This window comes from Chiloscyllium plagiosum, unplaced genomic scaffold (assembly GCF_037043375.1).
Source record: "Chiloscyllium plagiosum isolate Xiang-an unplaced genomic scaffold, Cpla_swu_hap1 HiC_scaffold_20, whole genome shotgun sequence".
Lineage (NCBI taxonomy): Eukaryota > Metazoa > Chordata > Chondrichthyes > Orectolobiformes > Hemiscylliidae > Chiloscyllium > Chiloscyllium plagiosum.
In genome coordinates, this window is record NW_028270158.1 from 8,327,530 (window position 1) to 8,354,264 (window position 26,735).

The window sequence follows — 26,735 nt, forward strand, 5'->3', positions numbered from 1 at the left end:
TGAGGTAGAAGATCAGCCATGATCTAGCTGAATAATGGAACAGCCCCGAGGGGCTGAATGGCCTGCTGTAATTTCCTATGTTCATCTGTGGGGGTCAATATCAACCACACTTTGAACCTGTAAAAAAATGTTATTAAGGTCAGATGTGTCTATCTTTAAAATTTGGATTACAAGCAAAGTATAAATTTGGTGCAAAAATGTACCAGAGATAAGTTCTATTCATTTTCTGCTTGGGTATAAAGAGTAGTATCAGACTAAAGAAATTAATCTTATAACACTGGAGACCAACATTAAGTGCAATGTTGATCTGAACCTAGAAAACGATGGTCATTAAATACAGGCATCTGACGTGGAATGTCCCAAGTGAACAAGGCAGGCTGACCTTAGCACCAGCAGGAATGTCTTGGTCTTTTGTGATGTAATCAGTCCACACTGTCCACTGGCCACTACCTGTCTTTTTGAAATAATAATCGTAGACGCTTCCTATATGAAGACCAGGAAAAGAAAGCACATTAATCTCTCCGCCACGTTCTTAGGCAAAAGGATTTCTGCATTTTATAAATTTTACATTCCAACCTCTCTCTGGGAATATATTGTTTTTTGTAAGTTTGACACTCTTTGGACGGGGGTTATGATCATCCATTCCCAAAATCAAATTGCGGAAGAAAACATCAAATTTCTTGCGGCTTTCTCCATTGATTGTGGCACCTACAGCCCACACGGTGGCGAAGAGGAATAGACCTTGCAGCCACAGGGTGATTTGCTGGCTTGACATTTCTTCGTTGTCCTCTTGTCCTGACTGTGCTATTTCATCTGCAGGTTGGAAAATGACAAACCAATTGTTACTGACACAATTCTCCATTGTCTTTCCCAGTACAGGGAGGATGAATATGTGAATGACGGTTGATTGATTGATAGACCTAATGCCATGTGTACTGAAGTATTCATACATAAGGATATAAGTCAAAAGTCAAAAATCAAAAATGTACATCATTGTTCTCCTTTTCTGATGCTAGCCCAGAATAAAAAAGTGATTGGAGTTTTTAACAAAACATGATGTGACACTGTGTGATAAAACAACAGTTAGCAATAAAACAATTTCCTCCCAAGTTTTAACAGTTCTAGGAACTTACACTTTCTTAACCAATCTGTTCAGAGATGTTATGACACACCTCTGGAGCTGGTGGGACTTAAACCTAGGTCCCCAGCTCAGGGGTAGGGACACTACCACCGCACCACAAGAGCCCCCAGCCTGACAAATTGGTCAGTCCTTCAGTGACTAACTTAATTAGTTCTAAGACAACAGCATTGCCAAATAAGTCAAAATGCAGTTGACCCAGAAATTTGTTTTCCTTATTCTTTTGTGTGACATGAGCATCACTTCCAAGATAAACATGACATTTAGATAAGTACATAAATTAGAAAGGTTTGGAGGGATATGGGCCAGGACCGGGCAGGTGGGACGAATTTAGTTTGGCATTATGTTCGGCATGGACTGGTTGCACTGAAGGGTCAGTGGCGGTATTGTAAGACTCTATGACTCTATGTATTGCCATCCCTAAATGCCATTAAACGCAGTGGCAATTGCAGATGCCCAGTTAAGAGCCAAACTCTTGGGGCTCTTGTGGTGTAGTGATAATGTCCCAACCTCTAGGCTAGGAGGCCTGGGTTTGAGCTCTTCCTGCTCCAGAGATGTGTCTGAACAGTTTGATTAGAAAATCAAAGCTGGATTCTGGTCATTTATGACTTATTTTAGGGGAGATAATCTGCTATCCTCACCATATGTCTGACTCTACAGAAAAATGGTGATCTTTTTTAAAAAAAGAATTTATAACCTAAATTTTTTTTAAAAAGATCACCATTTTTCTGTAGAGTCAGACATATGGTGAGGATGGCAGATTATTTTTCCTAAAAGAATTAATGAACAAAATTGCTGCCATGCTGACCATTACCAATATTATATCCCAGATAATTTAATTCCACTATCTGCCATGGTGGGATTTGAAACCATGCCTCAGTGCATTAGCCTGGACTTCTTTGTCCAGCAGAATTACTGTTCCACCACTAAGAACCCTTTAGCAACAGGGTAGAAAGATCTACAATTCAAGTTGAACACTCACCCATTAGACAAGAATAAAGCCTCATCATAGTGTAGGCCAAGTGCATTGGAGAAGTTTGCACAAAGAACTTGCAGTGCAGCCGAGTAAAATCCAAACAAGGCTGAATGAGCCAGTGGAACATGTCATTGATCTGAAAGCGAAGTATTAGGTGATTTATTTGAAACATCTTTGCATGAGAATTTCTAGAATCTTGAAAATAACTCCTCAAGGTTTTTTAAAAACTTATTCATAGCACAACAGTGTCATTGGCTGGGCCAACATTCATTGCCTGATCCTAAATGCCCAGAGGGCAGCCACGAGGCAATCACATTGATGTGAGCCTGGAGTCACATGGGCAATAAATGCTGACCTTGCCAGTTATGCCCAGATCCCTTGAAAGAATTTTTTGTTTTAAATTGTCAGCACTAGAGCAATTTGGAGCTCATTGGGGCAATGGTTGCCTAGACAACGAAAGTACAGGAATACTGTGGGGTAAATCCCAAGATCCAAGTAGGCATATCTCAGCAAGGCCAGGATTTTGCCCATTTGAAATATGATCAAATTAGCACCAATACAAATAAAATAGGTAAGTCTATCCCTGAACAGTTTAGGTTTAGATGATGGGAACTGGACATGCGCTGTCAGTGATCACTGACATTTAGTATTTAATACTTAAATTTCATAGAATCATAGAATTGTTGCAGCACAGAAGGAAGCTATTTGGCCCAACATGCATTTCTCTTGCTGTCTGAAGGAACAGTTAATCTAGTGCCACTCCCCTAATTTCTCCCTGTAGACCAAAAATTCTTTTTCCTCCAAATAATTATGCAATTCCCCTTTGAAAGCCACAACACAACCTGCCTCCAACATACTCTCAGACAATACAGATCCTAACTACTTACTACATAACATGCTTTTCCTCAATTTGCCAATGCTTCTTGTGCCAATTGCCTTAAATCTGTGCCCCTAGGATTTCGGTCCTTCCACCAATGGGTACAGTTTCTCTCCATCTGTCTCTGTCCAAGTCCTTTATGATTTTGAACACCTTAATCAAATCTCCTCTAGGCCTTCTCATCGCCAAGAAAAGCAACCTCAGAATCTCTCAACTATCCATGTGAATGAAATTTCTCATTCTTGGAATCATTCTCATCTGCACCCTCTCTAAAGCCTACACAAGCCATCATAAAAAGGAGTGCTCAGAACTAAACACAGTACTCCAGTTGAGGCTGAAGCAGTGTTTTATACAAGTTAAACAAGGGCTCCTTGCTTTTGAACTTCATGCCCTTATTGATAAAGCTCAGGATCCCATATGCTTTATGAATTGCTCTCTCAACCTATTATGCCACCTTCAATAGCTTATGTAAATATATCTGAGCTGAAAATGTGTTGCTGGAAAAGCGCAGCAGGTCAGGCAGCATCCAGGGAACAGGAGAATCGACGTTTCGGGCATAAGCCCTTCTTCAGGAATGAGGAAAGTGTGTCCAGCAGGCTAAGATAAAAGGTAGGGAGGAGGGACTTGGGGGAGGGGCGTTGGAAATGCGATAGGTGGAAAGAGGTCAAGGTGAAGGTGATAGGTCAGACTGGGGTGGGGGCGGAGAGGTCAGGAAGAAGATTGCAGGTTAGGAAGGCGGTGCTGAGTTCGATGGATTTGACTGAGACAAGGTGGGGGGAGGGGAAATGAGGAAACTGGTGAAATCCGAGTTCATCACTTGTGGTTGGAGGGTTCCTAGGCGGAAGGTGAGGCGCTCTTCCTCCAACCGTCGTGTTGTTGTGGTCTGGCGATGGAGGAGTCCAAAGACCTGCATATCCTTGGTGGAGTGGGAGGGGGAGTTGAAGTGTTGAGCCACAGGGTGGTTGGGTTGGTTGGTCCGGGTGTCCCAGAGGTGTTCTCTGAAACGCTCCGCAAGTAGGCGGCCTGTCTCCCCAATATAGAGGAGGCCACATAGGGTGCAGAGGATGTAATAGATGATGTGTGTGGAGGTGCAGGTGAATTTGTGGCGGATATGGAAGTTTCCTTTGGTGCCTTGGAGGGAGGTGAGGGGGGAGGTGTGGGCGCAAGTCTTGCACCTCCTGCGGTTGCAGGGGAAGGTGACGGGAGTGGAGGTTGGGTTGGTGGGGGGTGTGGATCTGACGAGGGAGTCACGGAGGGAGTGGTCTTTACGGAATGCTGATAGGGGAGGGGAGGGAAATATATCCTTGGTGGTGGGGTCTGTTTGGAGGTTTCCTATGTAAATATATCCCCAGGTTCATCTGCTCCAGCAGACCCTTTAGAACTGCATCTTTTTTTAATTGTCTCCCCTCATTCTTCCAACCAAAATGAATCATTTCACATATATCGGCATTACATTTCATCAGTCACTTGCCTGCTCACCACCAGCCTGTTCATGTTCTTCTTATGTTCTACATTGTTCTCCTCACGGTTCACAATGACTCTGAGTTTTGTGTCATCCGCACACTTTGAAATGGTATCCTATGTACTATGGTCTAGTTGTACATGAACAGAATCTATCGGTTCATAGGTAGATTCATACTAATGGAATTTCACATGTAGACTACCTAGATTATAACCGATTTCACAGTGGAGGGCAAACTTTGGTATTGAACTTTGCAATTGGACCTTGGACTTAGATGTATCATGTGACTGTGTTGAAAAATACTGAGATGTTTAGGCCATAGTTAGAAGTTAGGCCACCAATCAGCAATGATGTCATTGAATGGCAGAACTGACTGAAGGGCCTGAATGTGTGTCCTATGTTCTTATTTCCAAAAAAGTGGAGAATTCAAATGTGAGAAACGTTCACCATATAAGAATGTCATATAATATGGAAGAGATTTCCAAGGTTCAGTGTTGCCCACTTACTTCACGTGGTGCTACTGTCAACAACTTTGAATAATAACTCTGACAAGTTCTAGTCACAGCAAACATAGGGCTTCCCAAAGTGGAGGTCAGGAATTTGAGCTGAGATTTTGAGGTAGTGAGCTCCAAGGCAATGATGTCTCCATAAGACCATAAGACATAGGAGTGGAAGTAAAGCCATTTGGCCCATTGAGTCCACTCTGCCATTCAATCATGGCTAATGGGCATTTCAAAGCCACTGACCCGCACTGTCTCCGTAATCCTTAATTCCTTGTAAGATCAAGAATTTATCGATCTCTGCCTCGGAGACATTTAATGTTGCGGCCTCCACTGCGCAATGAATTCCACATGCCCACTACTCTCTGGCTGAATAAATGTCTCCTCATTTCCCTTCTACATTGACCCCCCTCCCCAATTCTAAGGCTTTGCCCTAATATCCCCATCTAATGGATACAAATTCCCAGCGTCCACCCTTTCTAAGCCATGCATTCTCATGTATTGAAAACCTAACACCACCCTGGCTTGCTCTCCCAATCCTAGAGCTCACCGGGGTGGTTTTGGGTTGGGTGGGGGGGGGGGGGGGGGGTGGGCTGCAACTATTTTCACACCTCAATAATGTGGACACAGAAGAAAAATGTTTGCCAAGCACTGATTTCCAACTAAAGTTAAATATTTTAAAATATGGGGTTACCAGTTCTTTGTGCTCAGCGGTGACAGTGACTGGCAGGGTATCCATGTAAGAATCTTTCAGTGGTGTCCAGCCCAGCTGATGGGGCTCCAGGTAAATCATACCACATCTGGTCAAAGAGGAAATAAGTTAACACTTGCCCACAATAGCTGCATCCTGTGCCAATCACTGGTATTATGGACCAGACCAGACACCCTCAATATATTTTAAGAAGGTAGCCTAGACCTAACGTTTTCTTATTTTAAAGACAGATGTGAAGTGCCGTGTTCCAGATCCAATGTGATTGGTCAAACTACTCGACATTAAGCAAAACCCAATTTATTTAAACGGTATGTTTATTTAAACAAAAGAAAGAGGAATTTAAAATAATTATTGGAAACTTAGCCAACAAGTCCACACCAACCCTCCGAAGAGCAACCCACCCTACATTTACCCCTTCACCTAATACTACAGGCAATTTAACATGGCCAATTCACCTGACCTGCACATTTTTGGACTGTGGGAGGAAACCGGAGCACCCGGAAGAAACCCACGCAGACTGGGGGAGAATGTGCAAACTCCACACAGACAGTTGCCTGAGGCAGGAATTAAACCCGGGTCTCTGGCACTGTCAGGCAGCAGTGCTAACCACTGTGCCACCATGCTGCCCATACAGTACCTTTTACTAATTAACTGTTCCTATATAGAAATATCCCATAATTACATCCCTTGGGGAAAAGGCAAATTCAGACACAGATTCTAACATGCAGTTCTCCAATCCAAAAGGAAAAGAAATGTCAAGAGAAGAATCAGAGAGTGTAGAGCCAGTAGACATTCACTGAAGCTTCCAACTCTTTTGAGATCCCAAAGGCTTCTACTTAAAACTAAACTTAAAAACAAAAAACAGTCTAGAAAGCCTGGTCTGTGAGGGTTGGCCACACCCAGGCTGCTTCCATTAGAGTCATAGAGTCATAGAGATGGACAGCACGGAAATAGGAAACCCTCCTGTCCAACTCGTCCATGCTGACCAGATATCCCAATCCAATCTAGTCCCACCTGCCAGCACCCGGCCCATATCCTCCCAAACCATTCCTTGTTCCAAATTTAAAAGAAAAACCTAGGGCCTCACAAATTGCTTACTTTCTTCGAGATATTTCTGCACCTCTGCCTTACAACCTCACTTCAAAATAAAACAGTACACTTTCAAAGTGTCAGTACTATCACACTGATCATCTCTCAGTTGATCATTACCTGCTGACAGTCGCTGGGGAAGCCTGTTCCAAATCTGCCGGCTCAAATATTAAATTCATTTTGGAGCTCATTTGAATAATTTCACCGCTCATCAAACACAACTGGAAGATAAATGACATGTAAACAATGGTGAGTGTCACACAGCGCGGGCAACGATTACACAATGGGACTAAATAACAAAGACTTCCTGCACCATTGACAAGCAAGTCTTTCTACTGTTCTTCCAATTAGAAAATTGAACATGACCTCAACACTGATGCTTTCTAACCATCAAAACTTTTTAAAAACTCAAACGCTAAAATGCATTGTCTCTTCATGTTGAATCATTCAGTGTTACACTCTGAGGAATATATCCCGAACTAGGATTTTTGTCTAATGCTGTTGATGAGCTGACTTGCAGAAAATATATAACACCCTTTCACCTTCCTGCCTTTTCTTTGAGGATGCTGCAGAAAACTACTAAGGATATTGACAAATAGTGTGTATGAAATAAGCAGCAATTTAATCACTGTACCCTTATGTTTCTGAACACCACAGAAATAACATCAAGGTAGAAATATTTCAGCAAAATATGAAGTAATTGGCATTAATGATTCAATTCTTTAGCATCTGTAATGTGGGTCACTCCAGCACTGCTGCATTGGTAGGAGGTACAAGATGCTCCATTGGTTATTGACTTCTATTGGAAACTCAATGGACATTGACTTTTACTAACTGACTTTTAATTGTGTGTTTGTAGCAGAGAACTAATCAGGTTCAGAGATCCCATTATGATTCGTCCAGTCTCTCACCAGAGGTTTGACAGAAGACCCAAGATCCAGAGATTGTGGCGTTTCTTCAGGCAGTTCTGCCAGTGCCCTAGTAAAGTAGCAGCTGGAAACCAGAAAATGGTGCATCAATGTCTTTAGGTAGCTACAGTGCTCCCAATTTACAGAAAAGAAAAATCAACCACAATGTCTCATTTCAGAATGAAGAAATAAACTTGGTTCTCCAACCCACTATTCAAAGCAGACCTGAGGGGCCCCAGAACATAGGATCAGCTCGAGAAGTTAGATTTTTTGCAGAACACTGGTAAGTCACTTAACAGTTTGGCCATGTAACAACTCACAAACATTGTATCTTCCATTTCTCTCATAGGGAAGAGCCTGCAAATATTCTAGTGTCAAAATTAAAGGGCCTTATTTTGGATGAGATAGTAACAGTTACAGACCAAGATTTCCAGTATTAACTTGGACACAATGGTAGCATATCCACAGGTGCTGTGTTTCCACAGCACTTCCTGTTTTTAAAAGAGTACTTTTATTAAATAGTAACACGCACTGTGCTGAGCTGCTAGATGTTTAGCAAAGTAGTACAGATGTGCTATGAGAAGGCAACAAGCAAGTGAAATTCAGTGTTTGCTGTTGGGATGCTTTATCTCCTTAATTTAGAATGAAGGAATAAAGTCATTTTAGCAACATCAAGCAATCACCTGAACACAGACAGTCAAGTATAACTAGGAGACAGTGAGGTCTGCAGATGCTGGAGATCACACTTGAGAGTATATTGCTGGAAAAGCACAGCAGGTCAGGCAGCATCCAAGATTCCTGATGAAGGGTTCCGGCCTGAAATGTCGATTTTCTTGCTCCTCAGATGCTGCCTGACCTGCTGTGCTTTTCCACCAACACACTCTCAAGTCAAGTATAACTGATGAGCTATGTTGAACTGTAGAAGAGTAACTACTAGTTTAAGATACAGTGTACCTGTTCAAATAAAGAATTTCTGTACCCGAACCCAAACCCATAGCAGTGAGTATTGCTTAGCTGTTCAAGGGAAGAGATGTGGAGTAGGTTGGTGAAAATCCAAGAGAGACCTAGTGTTTCTCTTGGATACATATTCTGTGTTTTTTGAAGTTAAATGAGATAAAGTTCATGATAGGTGCAGAGCTGTCACTCCATTATTAACCAACAGGTCCAGTCTGGGTTCAAATCCTGCTGGCAGAATTTGAGTTCAATGGTTAAGTCTTGAGTTATAAAGCTAGTCTGAGTAATAGTAACTATGGCAACAGAGGGTGAATAGTCTGCGGAATTCTTCCTCGCAGAGAGACGTTGAGACTGGCTTGTTAGGTATAATCAAGGCTGAGATGGATAGATTTCTAATTAAGGCTCGTTAAGATAGTGCAGAAAAGTGGGGTTTAGGATTATCAGATCTCATTGAATGGAGCAGACAATGGGCTGGATGGCCTACTTCCGCTCCTGCGTTTTATAGTCTTGTTAACAATCATCAGTTGCTGCAAAAAAAATCATTTACAAATGTCCTTTTAGGAAGGAAATCTTTTGTCCAACATGTGAGTCCAGACCCACAGCACCCTTAGTTACCATCTGAAGTGTGCTAACAAGCACTTCCAGGTCAACTAGGGATGGGCATCAAAACATGTCCTTGCCAATAATACCCACATCTGAAATAAAGTTAAAAAGGATTCTCCAGATGCTCAGTCACACATTGATTCTTCATCATCCTTGGCTTTCTGAGGCAGACAAATTTGATGTTGGTTATTGTTTTTGTTTAGTGTCCATTGAGTTTCCAATAGAAGTCAATAACTAATGGAACATCGTGTACCTCCTGCCAATACGGCAGTGCTGGAGTGACCCACATTCCACAAAATAATAAAGAAAAACACCAAACTAAACAATTGCAGGCATAAATGGCCAAGTCATAATTCAATAGAACAAGACTATACCACGGGTTTTTAAAAGTGCTATGAGAGGAACTATTAAAAATCAGTTAATCTATTCATATAGCAATGCACAATGTCTACACTAAAACAGGGGAACTGGCAGTAACAATATATTGTAATAAGCCAAGTATGGGAGGGTTTGCTGAGCCTGGTCAGTGTGGTAATCAAATTGTGAAGGTATAACATCTTCAGAAAAAATAGAATGGAGATGTAGTAGCTGTGCTTATTAAGGCTGACATAAAGGTGACAGAAAAGGGTGATAGAGTCACCAGTAAGACAGAAATATAATCCATGTGAATTGAAATAAAAAATAAAGTCAGAAGTCATATGACATCAGGTTATAGTCCAACAGGTTTATGTGAAATCACAAGCTTTCGGAGCTCTGTTCCTCGAAGAAGCAGCACTCCAAAAGCTTATGATTTCAAACAAACCTGTCAGACTATAACTTGGTGTCATGTGATTTCTGACTTTGTCCACCCCAGTCCAACACCGGCACCTCCACATTAGAGATACAAGACAATCAAGGATCAACCCATTGATAGCAGCAGTGTACAGGCTAACCACTGAGGCAGACAGGGGAGAAAGGAACGTTCTTAAAATTAAGGAAATGAGTAAAAGCAAAATTGAATAAAATTCATGGTGGTTTCAGCTGCTTAAAAATTGATTGGCCAGAAGAGAAAGACTAAGGTCATAAGTGAACTCAGTTCCCACAATGAATATTGGGACTCCTTCCTAAGCCAGTCTACAAGAACCCAACAATTCACTACTGGTTTGAATAATAGTGAATGAATGAAAGCTGATTTTGCAGGGCTCAGAATGGAGCTTGGGAAAATAAATTGAATAAAAGTATTGACAAAAAAGGGCTTCGGTATCTGTGCAATTGTGTGTGATATCTTCCCAGATATTTCATACTTTTCAAAAACACCTGCACTTACTTTCTTGTTGTCATCCAACACTGTGTTCATGTTTTCAATCCAAACAGCATCAACAGGTCCATCAAATACAATCCACTTCCTTGTGTTGGTGGCAGATGTTGCATGTGCACGGAAGGTTGTAGCGAGGATCCCATCTGTCCACTCATGGCTTACAGGATCAAAGCAACCATACAGCTGGCCCATGGTTATAGCCTTCGGGTTGATTATAGCATATTCTACAGCAAACTCATTCATCAGTTGAGCTTAAAAATGAAACAAATGACACCAGTAAGAACAGAACTGAAGTTGTGATTTGCATTTTTGTAATTCAACACTTACCATGAAGAATTGAATATATTTATGTGTGTATGTATATCTCTCCATCTCAGCTGAAATGAAACTAATTACCCAGCAGGGCAATTTACATATTAAACTCAAAATAGTCTTTACGACACCTGACGCAAATAGATCTGGCAGAGGCTTTGAGAGGTTGGCAAGTAAGAGGTGTTCAGAGGGAGTAGTGAATATTACAAGCAGAGTTATCAATGCAGCCCAATATACAAACTAAGCAGTCTGTCTCAGGCAGATAGCCTGCTCTCTGATTTAGCTGCCAACCTGAAAACTGTAATTTGTTACACACACTGCTGATAGAATTCAGTCCACAGTGACTGAAGAGAGAATGACATTTGGTTCATTCAGTCTGCACAAGTATTTTTATTCACCTAGTACTCCCTTACCTGCTCCGACAATACCACGGCATCTCCTAGATTGTGCCTAAGTGCCTTTACATCCCTAACTCAAATCTACTTGAGTCTACACAAATACTGTACCAAGCTGTATGTTGAAACCACCCAGCCTTGAAATTACTTTATAAATACACAGTTAACAGCCCATGCTGCTATTGTCACCTCTTTGAAGCCAAAATTAATTCCAATTCTCCACAACCCTGTATGTTTCTCTGCCTTTAATACTTATATATTTTTCCTTTAAAAATACCTGTATCTGCTCAAATTGTGCCCCATTGGAAGATACTCTCTGTTCCAATAACACTCAATATATATAACATTCCCCATGCCTCTGTCACATTGCAACACTCACACAAATATATCTGTCTGAATTTCCATTACGTTAACAGAAGCTGTAGCCAATTTACTTTAATAGACTAACAACTCCACAAAAACGACAGGTTTGAACCAACACATTATATAACAACTCCAAGGCATTAAAGAAAATTCCATCCCCAGATCAGTAAGGTGAACAAGGACTAACCTAACAATAATGCATCACCACAATATACAAGGTTTATTCGTTACATGAAAATTGCTGTTACATTATTGCAAATACTTTGGTGCCATATTTAACAATAGGAATACCATGAAATCTCAAAATTGATTTAATATAGAATGCATTACCATCTGTAAAGCCCCTATATACTCGTACAAACCTATCCACCACCTCTGTATAACTCATGGAATACAGGCAGAACTAGCCAATTGAATACAGAACTGCTGCAAGGTAGAAGACAGAGGGTGGTGGTGGAGAGTTGTTTTTCAGACTAGAGGTCTGTGACCAGTGGAGTGCCACAAGGATCGGTGCTGGGCCCTCTACTTTTTGTCATTTATATAAATGATTTGGATGCGAGCATAAGAGATATAGTTAGTAAGTTTGCAGATGACACCAAAATTGGAGGTATAGTGGACAGCGAAGAGGGTTACCTCAGATTACAACAGGATCAGGACCAGATGGGCCAATGGGCTGAGAAATGGCAGATGGAGTTTAATTCAGATAAATGCGAGGTGCTGCATTTTGGGAAAGCAAATCTTAGCAGGATTTATACACTTAATGGTAAGGTCCTAGGGAGTATTGCTGAACAAAGAGACCTTGGAGTGCAGGTTCATAGCTCCTTGAAAGTGGAATAGCAGATGGATAGGATAGTGAAGAAGACTTTTGTTATGCTTTCCTTTATTGGTCAGAGTATTGAGTACAGGAGTTGGGAGGTCATATTGCGGCTGTACAGGACATTGGTTAGGCCACTGTTGGAATATTGCATGCAATTCTGGTCTCCTTCCTATTGGAAGGATGTTGTGAAACTTGAAAGGGTTCAGAAAAGATTTACAAGGATGTTGCCAGGGTTGGAGGATCTGAGCTACAGGGAGAGGCTGAACAGGCTGGACTGTTTTCCCTGGAGCTTCGGAGGCTGAGGGGTGACCTTCTAGAGGTTTACAAAATTATGGCGGGCATAGATAGGATAAATAGACAAAGTCTTTTCCCTGGGTTCGGTGAGTCCAGAACCAGAGGGCATAGGTTTAGGGTGAGAGGGGAAAGATATAAAAGAGACCTAAGGGGCAACTTTTTCATGCAGAGGGTGGTATGTGTATGGAATGAGCTGCCAGAGGATGTGGTGGAGGCTGGTACAATTGCAACATTTAAGAGGCATTTGGATGGGTATATGAATAGGAAGGGTTTAGAGGGATATGAGCCGGGTGCTGGCAGGTGGGACTAGATTGGGTTGGGATATCTGGTCGGCATGGACGGGTTGGACCAAAGGGTCTGTTTCCGTGCTGTACATCTCTATGACTCTATGACTTTAACTAGCACCGACAGTAAGTGCTTACTGTCAGAAAGGGCTGAAGAAACTAGGATCTTAAGAATAATACAGGTTTAGTGTTCAAATCCAGTACCCTTTAGACAGAGACCACAATGGACTTTGGAACCACCTTTTCCACACAGGCTGTCTCTGCAGCACTCTCCATACCGATCTTATGACCATAAAAAAAGGTGCAGATCATGAGAGTGGGAGTGTGTGCATTTGACAGGTCCTCATTAGCCACTATGGGCAAAAACACTGAAAGGTTTAAAAGTTTGATTGGGGTAATGTTTAAAAATCTATCAATCTTCCAGCGTAGTGACGTTTTCAGAAAAAGAACATTCATTTGAGCCGCAATACAGAGATGGAGGGAAGCACTGTGTTCTCTCTCCTGAAAATGGGAGGAATGCTGCATTTACAATGGTCCTAGTGGTGGAACAGGTAGCTTCATGTTAAGACAATTAGGAGAATCGGGCATCTTAAGCCAATGCAAAGGACACAAGTCCTGAGTGTGTAAAATTCTCCTGATACCCTCCTTTGGGACCTCAGAACGGTGTCTTTGTTCTGCTACTTACTCTATTCTGGGATCACTGTCCATGAAAAACCAGTTTCCGGGCAATTCAGTTTTTGAATGGCCAGATATGAAACCTTAACTGGTACTAGTACCCTTCAGGGCAGAAGTGGGTACTGCAGACGCTGGAGATCAGAGTCAAGATTAGAGTGGTGCTGGAAAAGCAAAGCAGGTCAGGCAGCATTCCTGATGGAGGGCTTTTGCCCAAAACGTTGATTTTCCTGCTCCTCAGATGCTGCCTGACCTGCTGTGCTTTTCCAGCACCACTCTAATCTTGACTAGTATCCTTCACACCTATTGTTACAACCAAACGCTTGGCATGGTTCCCCAATTTGTTACAGTTCCAGACAGGTTATCTCAAATTGTTAAGATCCATGTGAGGAGAAATGAACTGACCCTTTATTCACCTGCCTCTGTAGTTGGCCGCAACAAGGTTATCTTAAAACTAGATCCCTCCCCCTTCTGGTTACCTTTCTCCCAGACTCAAATGAACCTATTTTGTAAATGGAGCCAATTTAAACAGATTTTCTTGAATAAATGAAATAGTTAGCTTTTAGTCTCTAAACTCAAGAATAAATCAGTACACAACATATATATGTACAGAATAGAAATTCAAAACGAGTTCATAAAAATAAAAAAGTTTAAAAATATACAAGTCAGTTTCTGGGTCATTTGAGAAGAGGAGGTCATGGAACATTGACAGTTGAGCAGTTGAGTCAGATTTTCAATTTTGCAGATTAGCTGAAAATCTTTTGTCTGTTTCTTTTTGCATTAATGTTTGGCACTGAGAGCAACGGAATCCTTTACCTGAAATGCAGAAGTGATTAGAGGATGTTCTTTGACTTTCATAGTGCATCAGCACTCAAATCCAGGTTAGGAGACAGGAGCCCACTAGCACACACACCTGAGTTCAAACCTGCTTTTATCCCCTGATCCTGTGCATTCTTGAAAGGGCAAAAGGCAAACATGCCTCTCGACCAGACAGATACCTTTTCTCCCACTTATGGTCACGATCTGAGAAACTCACAGGAGATCACATTTCAGTTTGTTGTTCATTTCACCATTTGTAGTATGAAATTTCAAGTGTGAAATTTGAGGTTTCCAAACAGCCACTGACTTAATATCCACAGTCATCCTTTGGCTGCATTTATTCTTTCTAAAAAAACACAGTTAAAAATCACACAACACCAGGTTATAGTCCAACAGGTTTAATTGGAAGCACACTAGCTTTCGGAGCGTCGCTCCTTCATCAGGTGGTAGTGGAGGGCTTAATCTTAACACACAGAATTTATAGTAAAAATTTACAGTGTGACGTAACTGAAATTATACATTGAAAAATTGATTGTCTCTTAAGCCTTTCATCTGTTAGAATCCATGATAGTTTCACTTCTTTCACATGTAAATCACAAAACCTTTTTTAAAGAGTTTCATTCTCAGGTTAGCTGTTAACAATGGTGATAGCTAGACAACATATTGTCGAGCTATAACCCATTGTTAATAGCTAACCTGAGAATGCAACGTTTCTAAAAATGGTTTTGTGATTTACACATGAAAGGAGTGAAACTATCATGGTATTCTAACAGATGAAAGGCTTAAGAGACAATCAATTTTTCAATGTATAATTTCAATTACGTCACACTGTAAATTTTTACTATAAATGATGTGTGTTAGGATTGAACCCTCCACTACCACCTGATGAAGGAGCGACGCTCCAAACGCTAGTGTGCTGCCAATTAAACATGTTGGACTATAACCTGGTGTTGTGTGATTTTTAACTTTGTACACCCCAGTCCAACACCGACATCTCCAAATCATAAAAAAACACATGTTGCAATTAAAAGTATGTCCGGAGGTGACGACACTAATGAGAGTACTAATGATGATCCCATTCGTGTCAAATGGTAGCTGAAAATCTTGAAGAGCTTAGTTCTGCTTCATTATCTCAAAGTACACTTCCGGTTCTCTAGTCTCACTGTTATAGAAAAGATGTTATGAAACTTGAAAGGGTTTAGAAAAAAATTACAAGGATGTTGCTGGGGGAGGTGGTTTGAGCTATAGGGAGAGGCTGAATAGGCTGGGGCTACTCTCCCTTGAGTGCCAAAGACTGAGGACAAATCTTATAGAAATGTAAAAATCATAAGAGGAATAGATAGGGTGAATAGTCAAAGTCTTTTCTCCAGGGTAGGGGAGTCCAAAACTAGAGTGCATAGGTTTAAGGTGAGAGCGGAAGGATTTCAAATGGACCTAAGGGGCAATGTTTTCACGCAGAGGGTAGTGCAGGTACAGAATGAGCTGCCAGAGGAAGTGGTGGAGTACATTTGGTACAATTACAACATTTAAAAAGGTATCTGGATAGGAAGGGTTTAAAAGGAAATGGGCCAAATGCTAGCAAATGAAACTAGAATAATTTAGGATATCAGGTTGCCATGGACAAATTGGACTTAAGGGTCTGCTTTCGTGCTGTACATCTTTATGAGTCTATGTACAGCATTAAAGTAACAAACTGCATTTGTATCCAAAAAAGTTGGCAATGCCTGGAATGTAGAACTGACTGAAACCTAAAACTGCGGCACTTCAAGTCCATTTAACTAAACAATTGTCCCATAAGAAAAAGCACAGTATTAGTTGTGTGACTGTATGCAATATTTATTTATCATAATTACAAATATGCAGCCTATATAAGTAACTAATAAATAGTTACCTGCATACAGATCACCAAGCGCTCCTGCCAACACTTTGAAGGCGCACGTTTTACCACCCAAAGGATCACCAACAATCATAAATCCATGACGTACCAGCATCATCTCATAGATCTGATGGAGCAAATACAAGTTAACAGCATGTTTCATTTCAGGTGTGTTTCTTACTGAAATACTGACACATAACCAATCAGATATGCACTATTCATTTAAGTGCTATGTAGATCATTGTTTAACTTAAAATGTTTTTTGCAACAATTATTATCCCTCATATGGTAGAAGTTGGAGACTGAAATTTAAAACTGATGTAAAACAAAACATTTTTAATCAACTGCTTGGGCATGTTATGGAACACCTCAGGGCAGGTGCAACTCAAACCTAGGTCTTCTGGCCCAGAGGTAGGGACTCTGCCACTACACCACTTGACAATGTATTGCATCTACATATTCTCATGTATGTAGTATTGCTCCTTTTGTTTTCCTTTCTCTTTTTTTTTGTTCACAAACGTAGCTGCAGCTCTGATGCTTGTGCAATTCTGTGAGAGGTCAAAATGCATCGGCCTCTGGGTGTTCTTGTGGTTAGATTACATTACAGTGTGGAAACAGGCCCTTCGGCCCAACAAGTCCACACCGACCCGCCGAAGCGAAACCCACCCATACCCCTACATTTACCCCTTACCTAACACTATGGGCAATTTAGTATAGCCAATTCACCTGGCTTAATCAACTGCTTGGGCATGTTATGGAACACCTCAGGGCAGGTGCAACTCAAACCTAGGTCTTCTGGCCCAGAGGTAGGGACTCTGCCACTACACCACTTGACAATGTGGTGGCACGGTGGCACAGTGGTTAGCACTGCTGCCTCACAGCGCCAGAGACCCGGGTTCAATTCCCGCCTCAGGCGACTGACTGTGTGGAGTTTGCACGTTCTCCCCGTGTCTGCGTGGGTTTCCTCCGGGTGCTCCGGTTTCCTCCCACAGTCCAAAGATGTGCAGGGCCAGGTGAATTGGCTACACTAAATTGCCCATAGTGTTAGGTAAGGGGTAAATGTAGGGGAATGGGTGGGTTTCGCTTCGGCGGGTCGGTGTGGACTTGTTGGGCTGAAGGGCCTGTTTCCACACTGTAATGTAATCTAACCACAAGAACAACCAGAGGCCGATGCATTTTGACCTCTCACAGAATTGCAAAAGCATCAGAGCTGCAGCTACGTTTGTGAACAAAAAAAAAGAGAAAGGAAAACAAAAGGAGCAATACTACATACATGAGAATATGTAGATGCAATACATTGTCAAGGTCAAAATTTGACAATAATACAGAATCATGACACAGTTAATTAAAAAAACATTTTTAATCAACCTGTTCAAACATGTAATGGCACACATTGGGAGCACGTGAGAGTTGAACCCAGATGCAGGGGCTCTACCACCAAACCATAAAAACCTTAACAAGTAGCTTTACAAATCCATCAGTGATTGAAGATGGGAATAATTCTAAGGTTCTTGAAGGGGGTTCAATGCAGAAGGAATTTCATGAAGTGAGGGGTCAGCAAAATGAGCAACCTCTGTGAGAATGGAATAAAGGTAGAGAGGACTTACAATGGACAGAAATTGGAGGATTGGATCATATGAATTTGGACATAATGAGCTGCAGAGTTAAGGTTGAGCCTGTGGGGATTGTGTAGATACAATGAAGATTAGTTATTAATGTACCAAGTGATTTAGAAATAGCAAAGCAGAAAGGTGAAATATATCTGATAACTAAATTACTTACAAAAAATATACACAAGGAATTGTGTGTGTGTGTGTGTCTGCGTGTGTGTACGTGTGCGTGTAGGAATTTGGTGGAGATGGATATTAAAGGCTTAGATGCTTATTAAAGATAGATTAGATGGGTAGCTTGGGAAGGTTATGAAGGTAATGATGAATAGTGAATCACAGGGATGGATCATGTGGGAGAAATGGAAGTCAAGAATGGAGTAATAAACCACTTCAAAGATCACTACAATTTGAAAAGCATGAAGTTAGATGTTGTATCATAGGCAGAGTCCTACAATATATCCAGTGACTTTGACAGTCAATCTTGGTGTCGTGGACACCACTTAAGAAGTTCAAACCAAGGAGTAGATATAGAACTGAATGGCAATGATATATATTCAAACTTTATAGTGGGGAAGAGAAAGTTAGAAACTCTGTTGAAAGGTTTATTGGGATCAATGATTGATCTTTATGAAAAAAGAGCTTTAATACAAAAATCTTAACAATCTGTTCTTCACTATTTTTATGTTGATTGCAAATAATGCAGAAGGACAAATTGTTGTTTTAAAACATAGTCAAGACGTTTTCAATACTAATGATTTATTTTGTTTGAGTGCCTCGTTGATCCAACTAGGGTTAGGATTTTCCTTGGGGTCCTTACACACTTTAGGAAAGGAAGCAGCTAATGCCAGTTGGGCAGAGGGATGGTAAGTGGAGTGAGAGGAACAGGATTGGGTCTCAAGGTAAAAGGTGAGTTTCATGAGGGGCAGAGGGGCAATAAGGGGGCATTTGTGGTGAATGAAAGCTGACACGAGACAAACAACATCTGAGGAAGGAAGGAAGTCTACTATTTAACAGTCTCACAAGGGGTATCAGAGGGGAGCAAGGTTAAAGAAGCAATGGAGTGCCAAGTAAGTGTTGGTGATTATAATGGAGGGTGCAGTGTTAATGCAGCATTAAAACCACATCAGTAATCATTTCAAGAATGGCTTGAATGCCCTTTAAACACACTCTTGCCTATCCTTTTGATCAATGGTGATGTTTGGGCACAGCGATGCAATTGACTTAAAATACATGAGTTTCCAACATCTCCAAACACAAGCAAATTTTTGATGTGGAAGTGTTGGTGTTGGACTGGAATGGGACAAAGTCAGAAATCACATGACATCTGTTATAGTCCAACAGGTTTGTTTGAAATCACAAGCTTATGGAGCACTGCTCCTTCATCAGGACTCATGATTTTTATGAATACATTTTGGCTTATTCATCCAGTTGTGCTGATCTTTCATAGAATCCCTACAGTGTGGAAACAGACCCTCCAGCCCAACATGTCCACACCAACCTTCCATAAAGTAACCCACCCATACCGTATTATCCTATATTTACCCCTGACCAATACACCTAACCTACACATCCCTGAACACTATGGACAATTTAGCTTGAGCTGAAAATGTGTTGATGGAAAAGCGCAGCAGGTCAGGCAGCATCCAAGGAGAAGGAGAATCGACGTTTTGGGCATGAGCCCTTCTTCAGGACTCATGCCCGAAACGTTGATTCTCCTGCTCCTTGGATGCTGCCTGACCTGCTGCACTTTTCCAGCAACATATTTTCATGTCTGATCTCCAGCATCTGCAGTCCTCACTTTCTCCTGGACAATTTAGCTTGGCCAATTCACCCTAACCTGCACATTTTTGGACTGTGGGAGGAAACCAGAGCACCTGGAAGAAACTCATGCAGACACGGGGAGAATGCACAAACTCCACACTGACAGTTGCCTGAGGCTGGAATCAAACCTGGGTCCCTGGTGCTGTAAGGCAGCAGTGCTAACCACTGAGCTACTGTGCTGCCCTATAATTTTCATTACCTTATGTCTCCACAAATTCTACCCTAGTCATGTGAAAGACCTTAATTTATTGGCCTTATTTAGTGGGTAGCACAGTAGTTTGTCTTAGTAAATTGACCATTTGTGAATCAACAATGAATCCTGAGGAGATGGTGCCACTCTTAGTAATTATCTCTGGGAGTAAAGAGGAAGAATACTCTTTATAATTTGTGAGTAAAAACCGAAAATCCTGGAGAAACGCAGCTGGTCTGGAAGAGTTATTGTTTTAGAGTCCAATTTTTTCTTCTTCAGGCTCATTATGTTAAGGATGCCAGACCTGAACGATTATCCCAGCAGCTTCTGCTTGTATTTTAGATTTCCAGCATTCAAAGTATTTTGCTTTTCTTTATCATTTGTAACTGTTAAGGAGGGTAACAATTGGAAAGGGAGGTATTATCACTGAAAATTCACAGAAATAAGCTCTGCCTCTTGCAAAAGACAAGCCAACAGACAGTTCATCAGCTTGAAAGAATTTAAAGTCACCTGAATAATCTTCTCAATAAACCAGGGAACAGGCTGAAGTTTCATTTTCTTGATGTTGGCCTTTAATGCATTTAGGAAAACCTCACGTTCTGGGACTGGGAGCTCCACACCAGGGAACAAGTCAGATATAATTCCCTAGAACAACAAGTGAGCGAGAGAGAGATTGTGTTTTAACAATGAATGATGTAGCTTTTTATTATAACTATGCACGCTGGCCCAATGATGCTTCCCATATTTGAAACTTTATTGCTGGAACAGCACAGCAGGTCAGGCAGCATCCAGGGAACAGGAGATTCGACGTTTCGGGCACAGGCCCTTCTTCATTCCTGAAGAAGGGCCTGTGCCCGAAACGTCGAATCTCCTGTTCCCTGGATGCTGCCTGACCTGCTGTGCTGTTCCAGCAATAAAGTTTCAACTTTGATCTCCAGCATCTGCAGACCTCACTTTCTCCTGCTTCCCATATTTCCCTTAGTATACCTAGACCTGGACTAAACGTTAAAAACCCAAGTAATTCCAAACCACTAGTCTGTTTGAAGTTTGGCATGACTCTTCTTCAGAACTTCTGAAGAAGACTCACATCGGATTTGAAACATGAGCTCTGTTTCTATCTCTACAGATGCTGCAAAATCTACAGAGTGCGTCCAACATTTTCTGCTTTTATTTCATTTTGGCAGGATCCACAGTATTTTGCTGTTATATAGCAATCAACCTATTTGGCCACAATACTTGCTGCAGTTCTGTATAGGGTTTTGGTAAAAGTGAACCTGGATTAATGTGTGCAATTTCAGACTCCCTATCTAAGACAAGATTTACTTGCCAGTGAAGGAGTGCAGTTTACTAGAAGTTTACTAGACTGATTGATAGTGGGTGTGGAAGGACTGTCCTAGGAGGCGGGATTGGTTCAAATCGGTCTGTCTTCACTAGTTTAGAAGGATAAGAGGAAATCTGATTGAAATGTATAAAATGCTAACTGGGCTGGACAGACTAAATGGAGGGGGGATGCTTCCTGTGGTTAAGGACTCTACAAACAGGGAACAAAGTCAAAGGATACAGGGTGGATCATTCAGGACGAGTAGCTGAATTAATTGGATTATAGATCATCCCTTTCACTTACTATTCAGCTGTTGACACTTTACTCATACCATCTGACACTTTTGATCACCTGCAAAAGCTTATTATTCAACACTCCAGTCACACCATTTGTATGATCTTTTGATCTCTCTGCCTATAAATTCTGTGCCTGCATGATATCTAAACACACCTTCCCCTCACTCCCCTGTCTGCATTTTGCAGGGACCATTCCCTCCAGGACACCCTAGCCCATTTCTCAACAACCAACACCAAGTCACCTTTCCATAGCACCTTCCCATGTAACCAACTGCCCCTTCACCTCCTCCCTGCTCACCATCCAAGGGCCTAACAGTCTTTCCAGATGAAGCAGCATTTCACCTGCATCTCCTTCAATCTTGTGTATTGTATTTGCTGCACCCAACATGGCCTAGTCTACATTGGAGAAACCAAACGCAGACTGGTGACCGCTTTGGGAAACACCTCCAGTCTGGGCGCAGGCATGACCCGACCTTCCTGCAGCCGGGCCTTTTTACACAGCACCCTGTTCACATGCCCACAAGTCTGTCCTCAGCTATGCTCCAGCAAATCACATCACAAACTGGAGGAACAACAACTTATCGTCAGACCAGGCACTTTACAGCCTTCTGGACTTGATATTGAGTTCACCACCTTCAAATTGTGAACTCATTTCCGTTTCTTCCCTTTCTTTTAGCTTTCCTTGTTGCGTTCTCTGTCACCATGTCCTCTCTCCCCTCCCACCACTCCAGTGGTACTGTCTGGCAGTTGTTCTGCCATTCTCACATTCCAATTGCACTTCACAATCTGCACTTCCAACACCCTTTCTCCCCAGCACTCATCCCCCACCATCATATAAATGCTGTCTCTCCACACTTCACATCAGCTCTGATGAAGAGTCATCTGGACTCAAAACGTTAGCTTGCTTTCTCTGCATGGATGTTGCCTGACGCCTGTGACTTCCAGCATTTTTGTTCTCAGTCATTTAATATTGTCACTTCTGGACTGTGCTCAGATTATTCCCTGCCTAAGGCCATTGTGGGTCTATTACAGTACACGGACTGCAGCAGTTCAAGAAGGCAGTTCACCAACACCTTCTCAGCCAAGGATGGGCAATAAATGCTGAACCATCCAGTGATACCCATATCGCAGAGGTGAATTAAAAATTATCCGTTTCATTTTAGTATGCTAAATTTTGCAGATTAGTAAGTGCTGCATGTCAGACCAATATTTCTTGTTTGAAACAGTCATTTTTTTTTCAAAATATACCTGAAATAGAGGCACATCCTGAGACAAAAATTTCGCCAAGTTCACATCCAACAAGGCTCGCAATAGCAGAACACTTTCATTTTCTTCCGGGAAGTTCAACTTCAGATTTCCAGCTGCCGTGAGGACTGACTTCACTGCACGCATCCCATAATCATAGTGATGCTGTGATGATAATTGTTCAGAACACAAGCGATAGGTGGCCACAATCTTCTGGGAGAGACTAGACAGGAGAAGAGTGTAGGGCAAACAGGTAAAGAGAAGATTGCAGCCGACAAACCATTGTGCTATAAATGTTACTTTACCGTGTCTAAAGAACTAAATTCTAAGAACGTACAGAGTTAGCAGTAAGATTGGTGACAACATTAGACAGGAGAGTTACATCATCAATAACAATTTAATGCAGCAATTCCACACTTAGCTTTAGTAAACGTCAAGTTTAAGTCATATTGTCTGTCTGTGAGCTCAATGTAAGCAGTGACCCAAGAGGGAAACTATGTGCAGATGGGTAATATCAACTTCAGGTGATCAGCTAGGGTCAAGACTGATACATTGGCAACGTGGACATGTGACATCAGTCACCAATGATGTAAATGCAATATGAGTATACACTTGATGTCCCAAAAATGTCAATCCAGTTATTGGTGATCTCTGATGATGGCCTTACCAAAATATGTGGGGTCTGGTGGTACTCATGGCATGTGGATGTCACTGGCAAGGCCAGCATTTGTTGACCATCCCGAATTGCCCTTGATCTGTATGGCATGCTCGGTCATTTCAGAGGGTAATTGGTAGTCATTCACATTACTGTGGATCTTTCTTCAGTTCCAAAGAAGAGTCACACTAGACTTTACATGTTAACTCTGTTATTGTCTCCAGAGAGGATGCCAGACCTGCTGAGTTCTCCAGCACTTTCTGTTCTTTTTATTTAATTCAGCTCTCCAGCATCCACAGTATTTCACTTTTCTCATAGATGAGACATGCTTAGGGCCACAAGGATATCCTTACCTTCGCGAATCAATGAAACCCATGGAGTAAAGAGATATTTCACCAATCAGGGCATAGTCTGGGACCATCATAGCGACTGTACGGAACAATGCCTGGAAAATTACAGCATCGAGTGAATTTTAAAATATTCTACAGTGTAAAAGTATGTCAACTGTGCTTTGTCTGTCTTGTCTTCTGTCATTGCTTCCAAAGTTGGGGGTATTGACTTCCAGTAGGTTGGTCCACATTTCTAGATATTTGGCAACGGTTAGCCATTGCCTTCAGCAGGACAGCTAGTTGGGACACTCTCCCATTCTGGCGACCTGCCCTCAGGAAGGAGTTACAAATGGACAATCAACCTGTTTGAACATGTTATGAATTCACCTTCCACAGAATCACGGAAGTCTCATGGCATAGAAGGAGGCCCTTTGGACCATCATGCCTATACCAGTTCTTCAGATGAGCATCATCTCCTAAAGCCAATCTCCTGTTTTCTCCCCAGGCCCTTGCACGTTACTTTTATCTAAATAATCATTCAATTCCCTCTTGAATGGCTCAATCAACTTTGCCTCCACCACAATTCTAAGCTGTGCATTCTATTCTCTAAATACTTGCTGAGTGAAAAAAAATTACTCACATCACACTTGCTTCTTTTACACATTACTTTACATCCATGCTCTCTTGTTTTTGTTTCTTTAATAAGTGGGAACAGCCTCTCGTATCTACTTTAACCTGCCCACTCAGATCTCCTCTTCTCGTGTGGAGTATAAGATCCCTTATACTCCACAACCATCTGATGAAGGAGCAGAGCTCTGAAAGCTAGTGCTTCCAATTAAACCTGTTGGACGATAACCTGGTGTTGTGTGATTTTTAACTTTGTACACCCCAGTCCAACACCGGCATCTCCAAATCAGATCTCGTCTTCGTCTTCCTTTTTCCAAGGAGAACAGTCCCAATTGTTAAGGTCTATCCTATTAACGAAAGCGCCTCATCCCTGGAACCATTCTTGTAAATCTCTTCTGTACTCTCTCTAACGCATTATCATTCCTTCTATAATGTAGCACCTAGAACTGGACACAAATCTCCAGCTGAGGTATAACAAGTGTCATACAGAAATTCAATGTCACCTCCTTGCTCTTGTACTCTATGCTCCTATTAATAAAGCCAAGGGCACTATGTTTTTTTTCCGGCCCAACTGTCCATCTACCTTTAATGATCTGAGCGCATATACAACCTGCTCCCACTGCTCCTGCATCGGCTATAGAATTGTACCCACTATTTCACATTCTGTTTGGCCTGTAACTCCTGGAGAGGGCCTTACACAGAGCAAGGGATGCTACCCACTGCGTCACAAGACAATGACAGTGAAGTAAGAGCAGAAATCTAACCATCAATTCAAGATGCATTTCTCTCCACTCCAAAACATTGCTGGTGTCCCAAATCCCAAAGGGTTGTGGCATCCTTTGTGCATTGCCCAGAAATAACCTAGATGTGGAGTTTATGAAATTAAGTGGACAATTCAATTCCAAAATCTGCTGGAAAGATTTCTCTGAAGATTTCTAGCTTTGATCCTCATCTTTAGGAACATAGGAACATGAGTAGGCCATTCAGCCCCTTGAGTCTGCTTTGCCGTTCACTGAGATCATGGCTGTTCAGTGGCTTAACTCCACATACCTACCTTTGGCTCATATCCTTTAGCAACTTCACTAAACAAAAATTTGTTTATCTCAGATTTAAAATTAACAACTCATCGAGCATCAACTCCAGCTTGTGAAAGACAGTTTCAAACTACACCACCCTCTGTGTATGGACGTGCTTCCTGGTGTCTCTCCTAAAGGTCTGGCCCTAATTTGTGTTACATTTTGAAAGAAGGGAGAAGGAAGAAGGGAACTAATTTTCAGATATGCAGCACATACTGCAATAAACGTGTAATAACTCCACAGAGGCCGGTATCCCACCACCAAGTCACCCTTTTGTACACTTGCATTGTACTTGGCACTGGTCTGGCTTCCTCAGCGCCAGCTCTCAGAGTGAACAGAACCTCTGACACTCCTGTGTTTGTCAGCCAAGGCTCGCTGATTAAACCAGATTAGTAGCCCCAGTCAGGGAACTCATGTTCTATTTGGTCCACCTGGCTGACCTCATTACAATCACTAGAAAACACACACCTCAAAATATTATTTCCAGTACTCAGTTAGGAACACGTTTGAAAAATATAGTTAGAAACCCAACCTGCACCGTGTAATATATATAAATGGCGTTGTGGATCTAACTACAACACATGGACTGCAGCGGTTCAAGAAGGCAGCTCCTTCTCAAGGGCAATTAGGGATGGACAATAAATACTGGTCAGCCAGTCACATCCCATAGGTGAACGTGTTAAAAAGTATCTTTTAAACGTCTCTGTTCAGTTTGTTTATATGTCTGCTCGATACTATTATTTCCAAATTTAAGTTAGCGATGAGGATTACTTCCATACTGTAACGCATCATAAAATCAGAAAAGAATGTTTGAGATTTACCTTAAGGTTGTCAGGAAGTTCAGCTCGTCCTGCATACCCAGGATTCATGGTAATGAAGACCGAGCAGGTCGGATTGAGAGAAAGCTCTGTTCCCTCAAAGTAAAATGTTTTGAGATTACGTATAATTGCTTGTTGGATACTGAGAATCTGTTGTGCAACTACAGAAAGCACTTCCACCTATGGATCAAAGCAACAATGGAAGCAAGTCAGAGTGAGTTCAGCTATGTTGAATATCAAGAGACTAGAGCAAGGCTGAATGGTCTTTACTTTAATGCTAGGAGTGTAATAGGTAAGACTGTGAGTTAATGGCTTGGATTGATACATGGAAGTATGGTATTTTGCCATCCCAGAAATATTGTTGAGGGAACGGCTGGATTGGCAACTTAATAGTCCAGA

General features: G+C 41.7%; 1 protein-coding gene across 2 annotated transcripts in view; it reads right to left on the reverse strand.

Annotated features, from left to right (window-relative positions):
- The window catches only part of dnah3 (dynein axonemal heavy chain 3), a 208,567-nt gene that overhangs the window by 62,329 nt on the left and 119,503 nt on the right, over positions 1-26,735 (reverse strand). For both annotated transcript variants that reach the window (XM_043712084.2, XM_087997630.1), the window contains 11 exons: positions 26,340-26,516; positions 23,840-23,931; positions 22,835-23,054; positions 20,480-20,614; positions 16,364-16,475; positions 10,526-10,767; positions 6,875-6,975; positions 5,648-5,753; positions 2,121-2,250; positions 577-813; positions 383-483 (listed from right to left, as the gene is read on the reverse strand). In XM_043712084.2, coding sequence (XP_043568019.2) covers positions 383-483; positions 577-813; positions 2,121-2,250; positions 5,648-5,753; positions 6,875-6,975; positions 10,526-10,767; positions 16,364-16,475; positions 20,480-20,614; positions 22,835-23,054; positions 23,840-23,931; positions 26,340-26,516 — 1,653 coding nt within the window. The remainder of the gene's footprint in view (positions 1-382; positions 484-576; positions 814-2,120; positions 2,251-5,647; positions 5,754-6,874; positions 6,976-10,525; positions 10,768-16,363; positions 16,476-20,479; positions 20,615-22,834; positions 23,055-23,839; positions 23,932-26,339; positions 26,517-26,735) is intronic.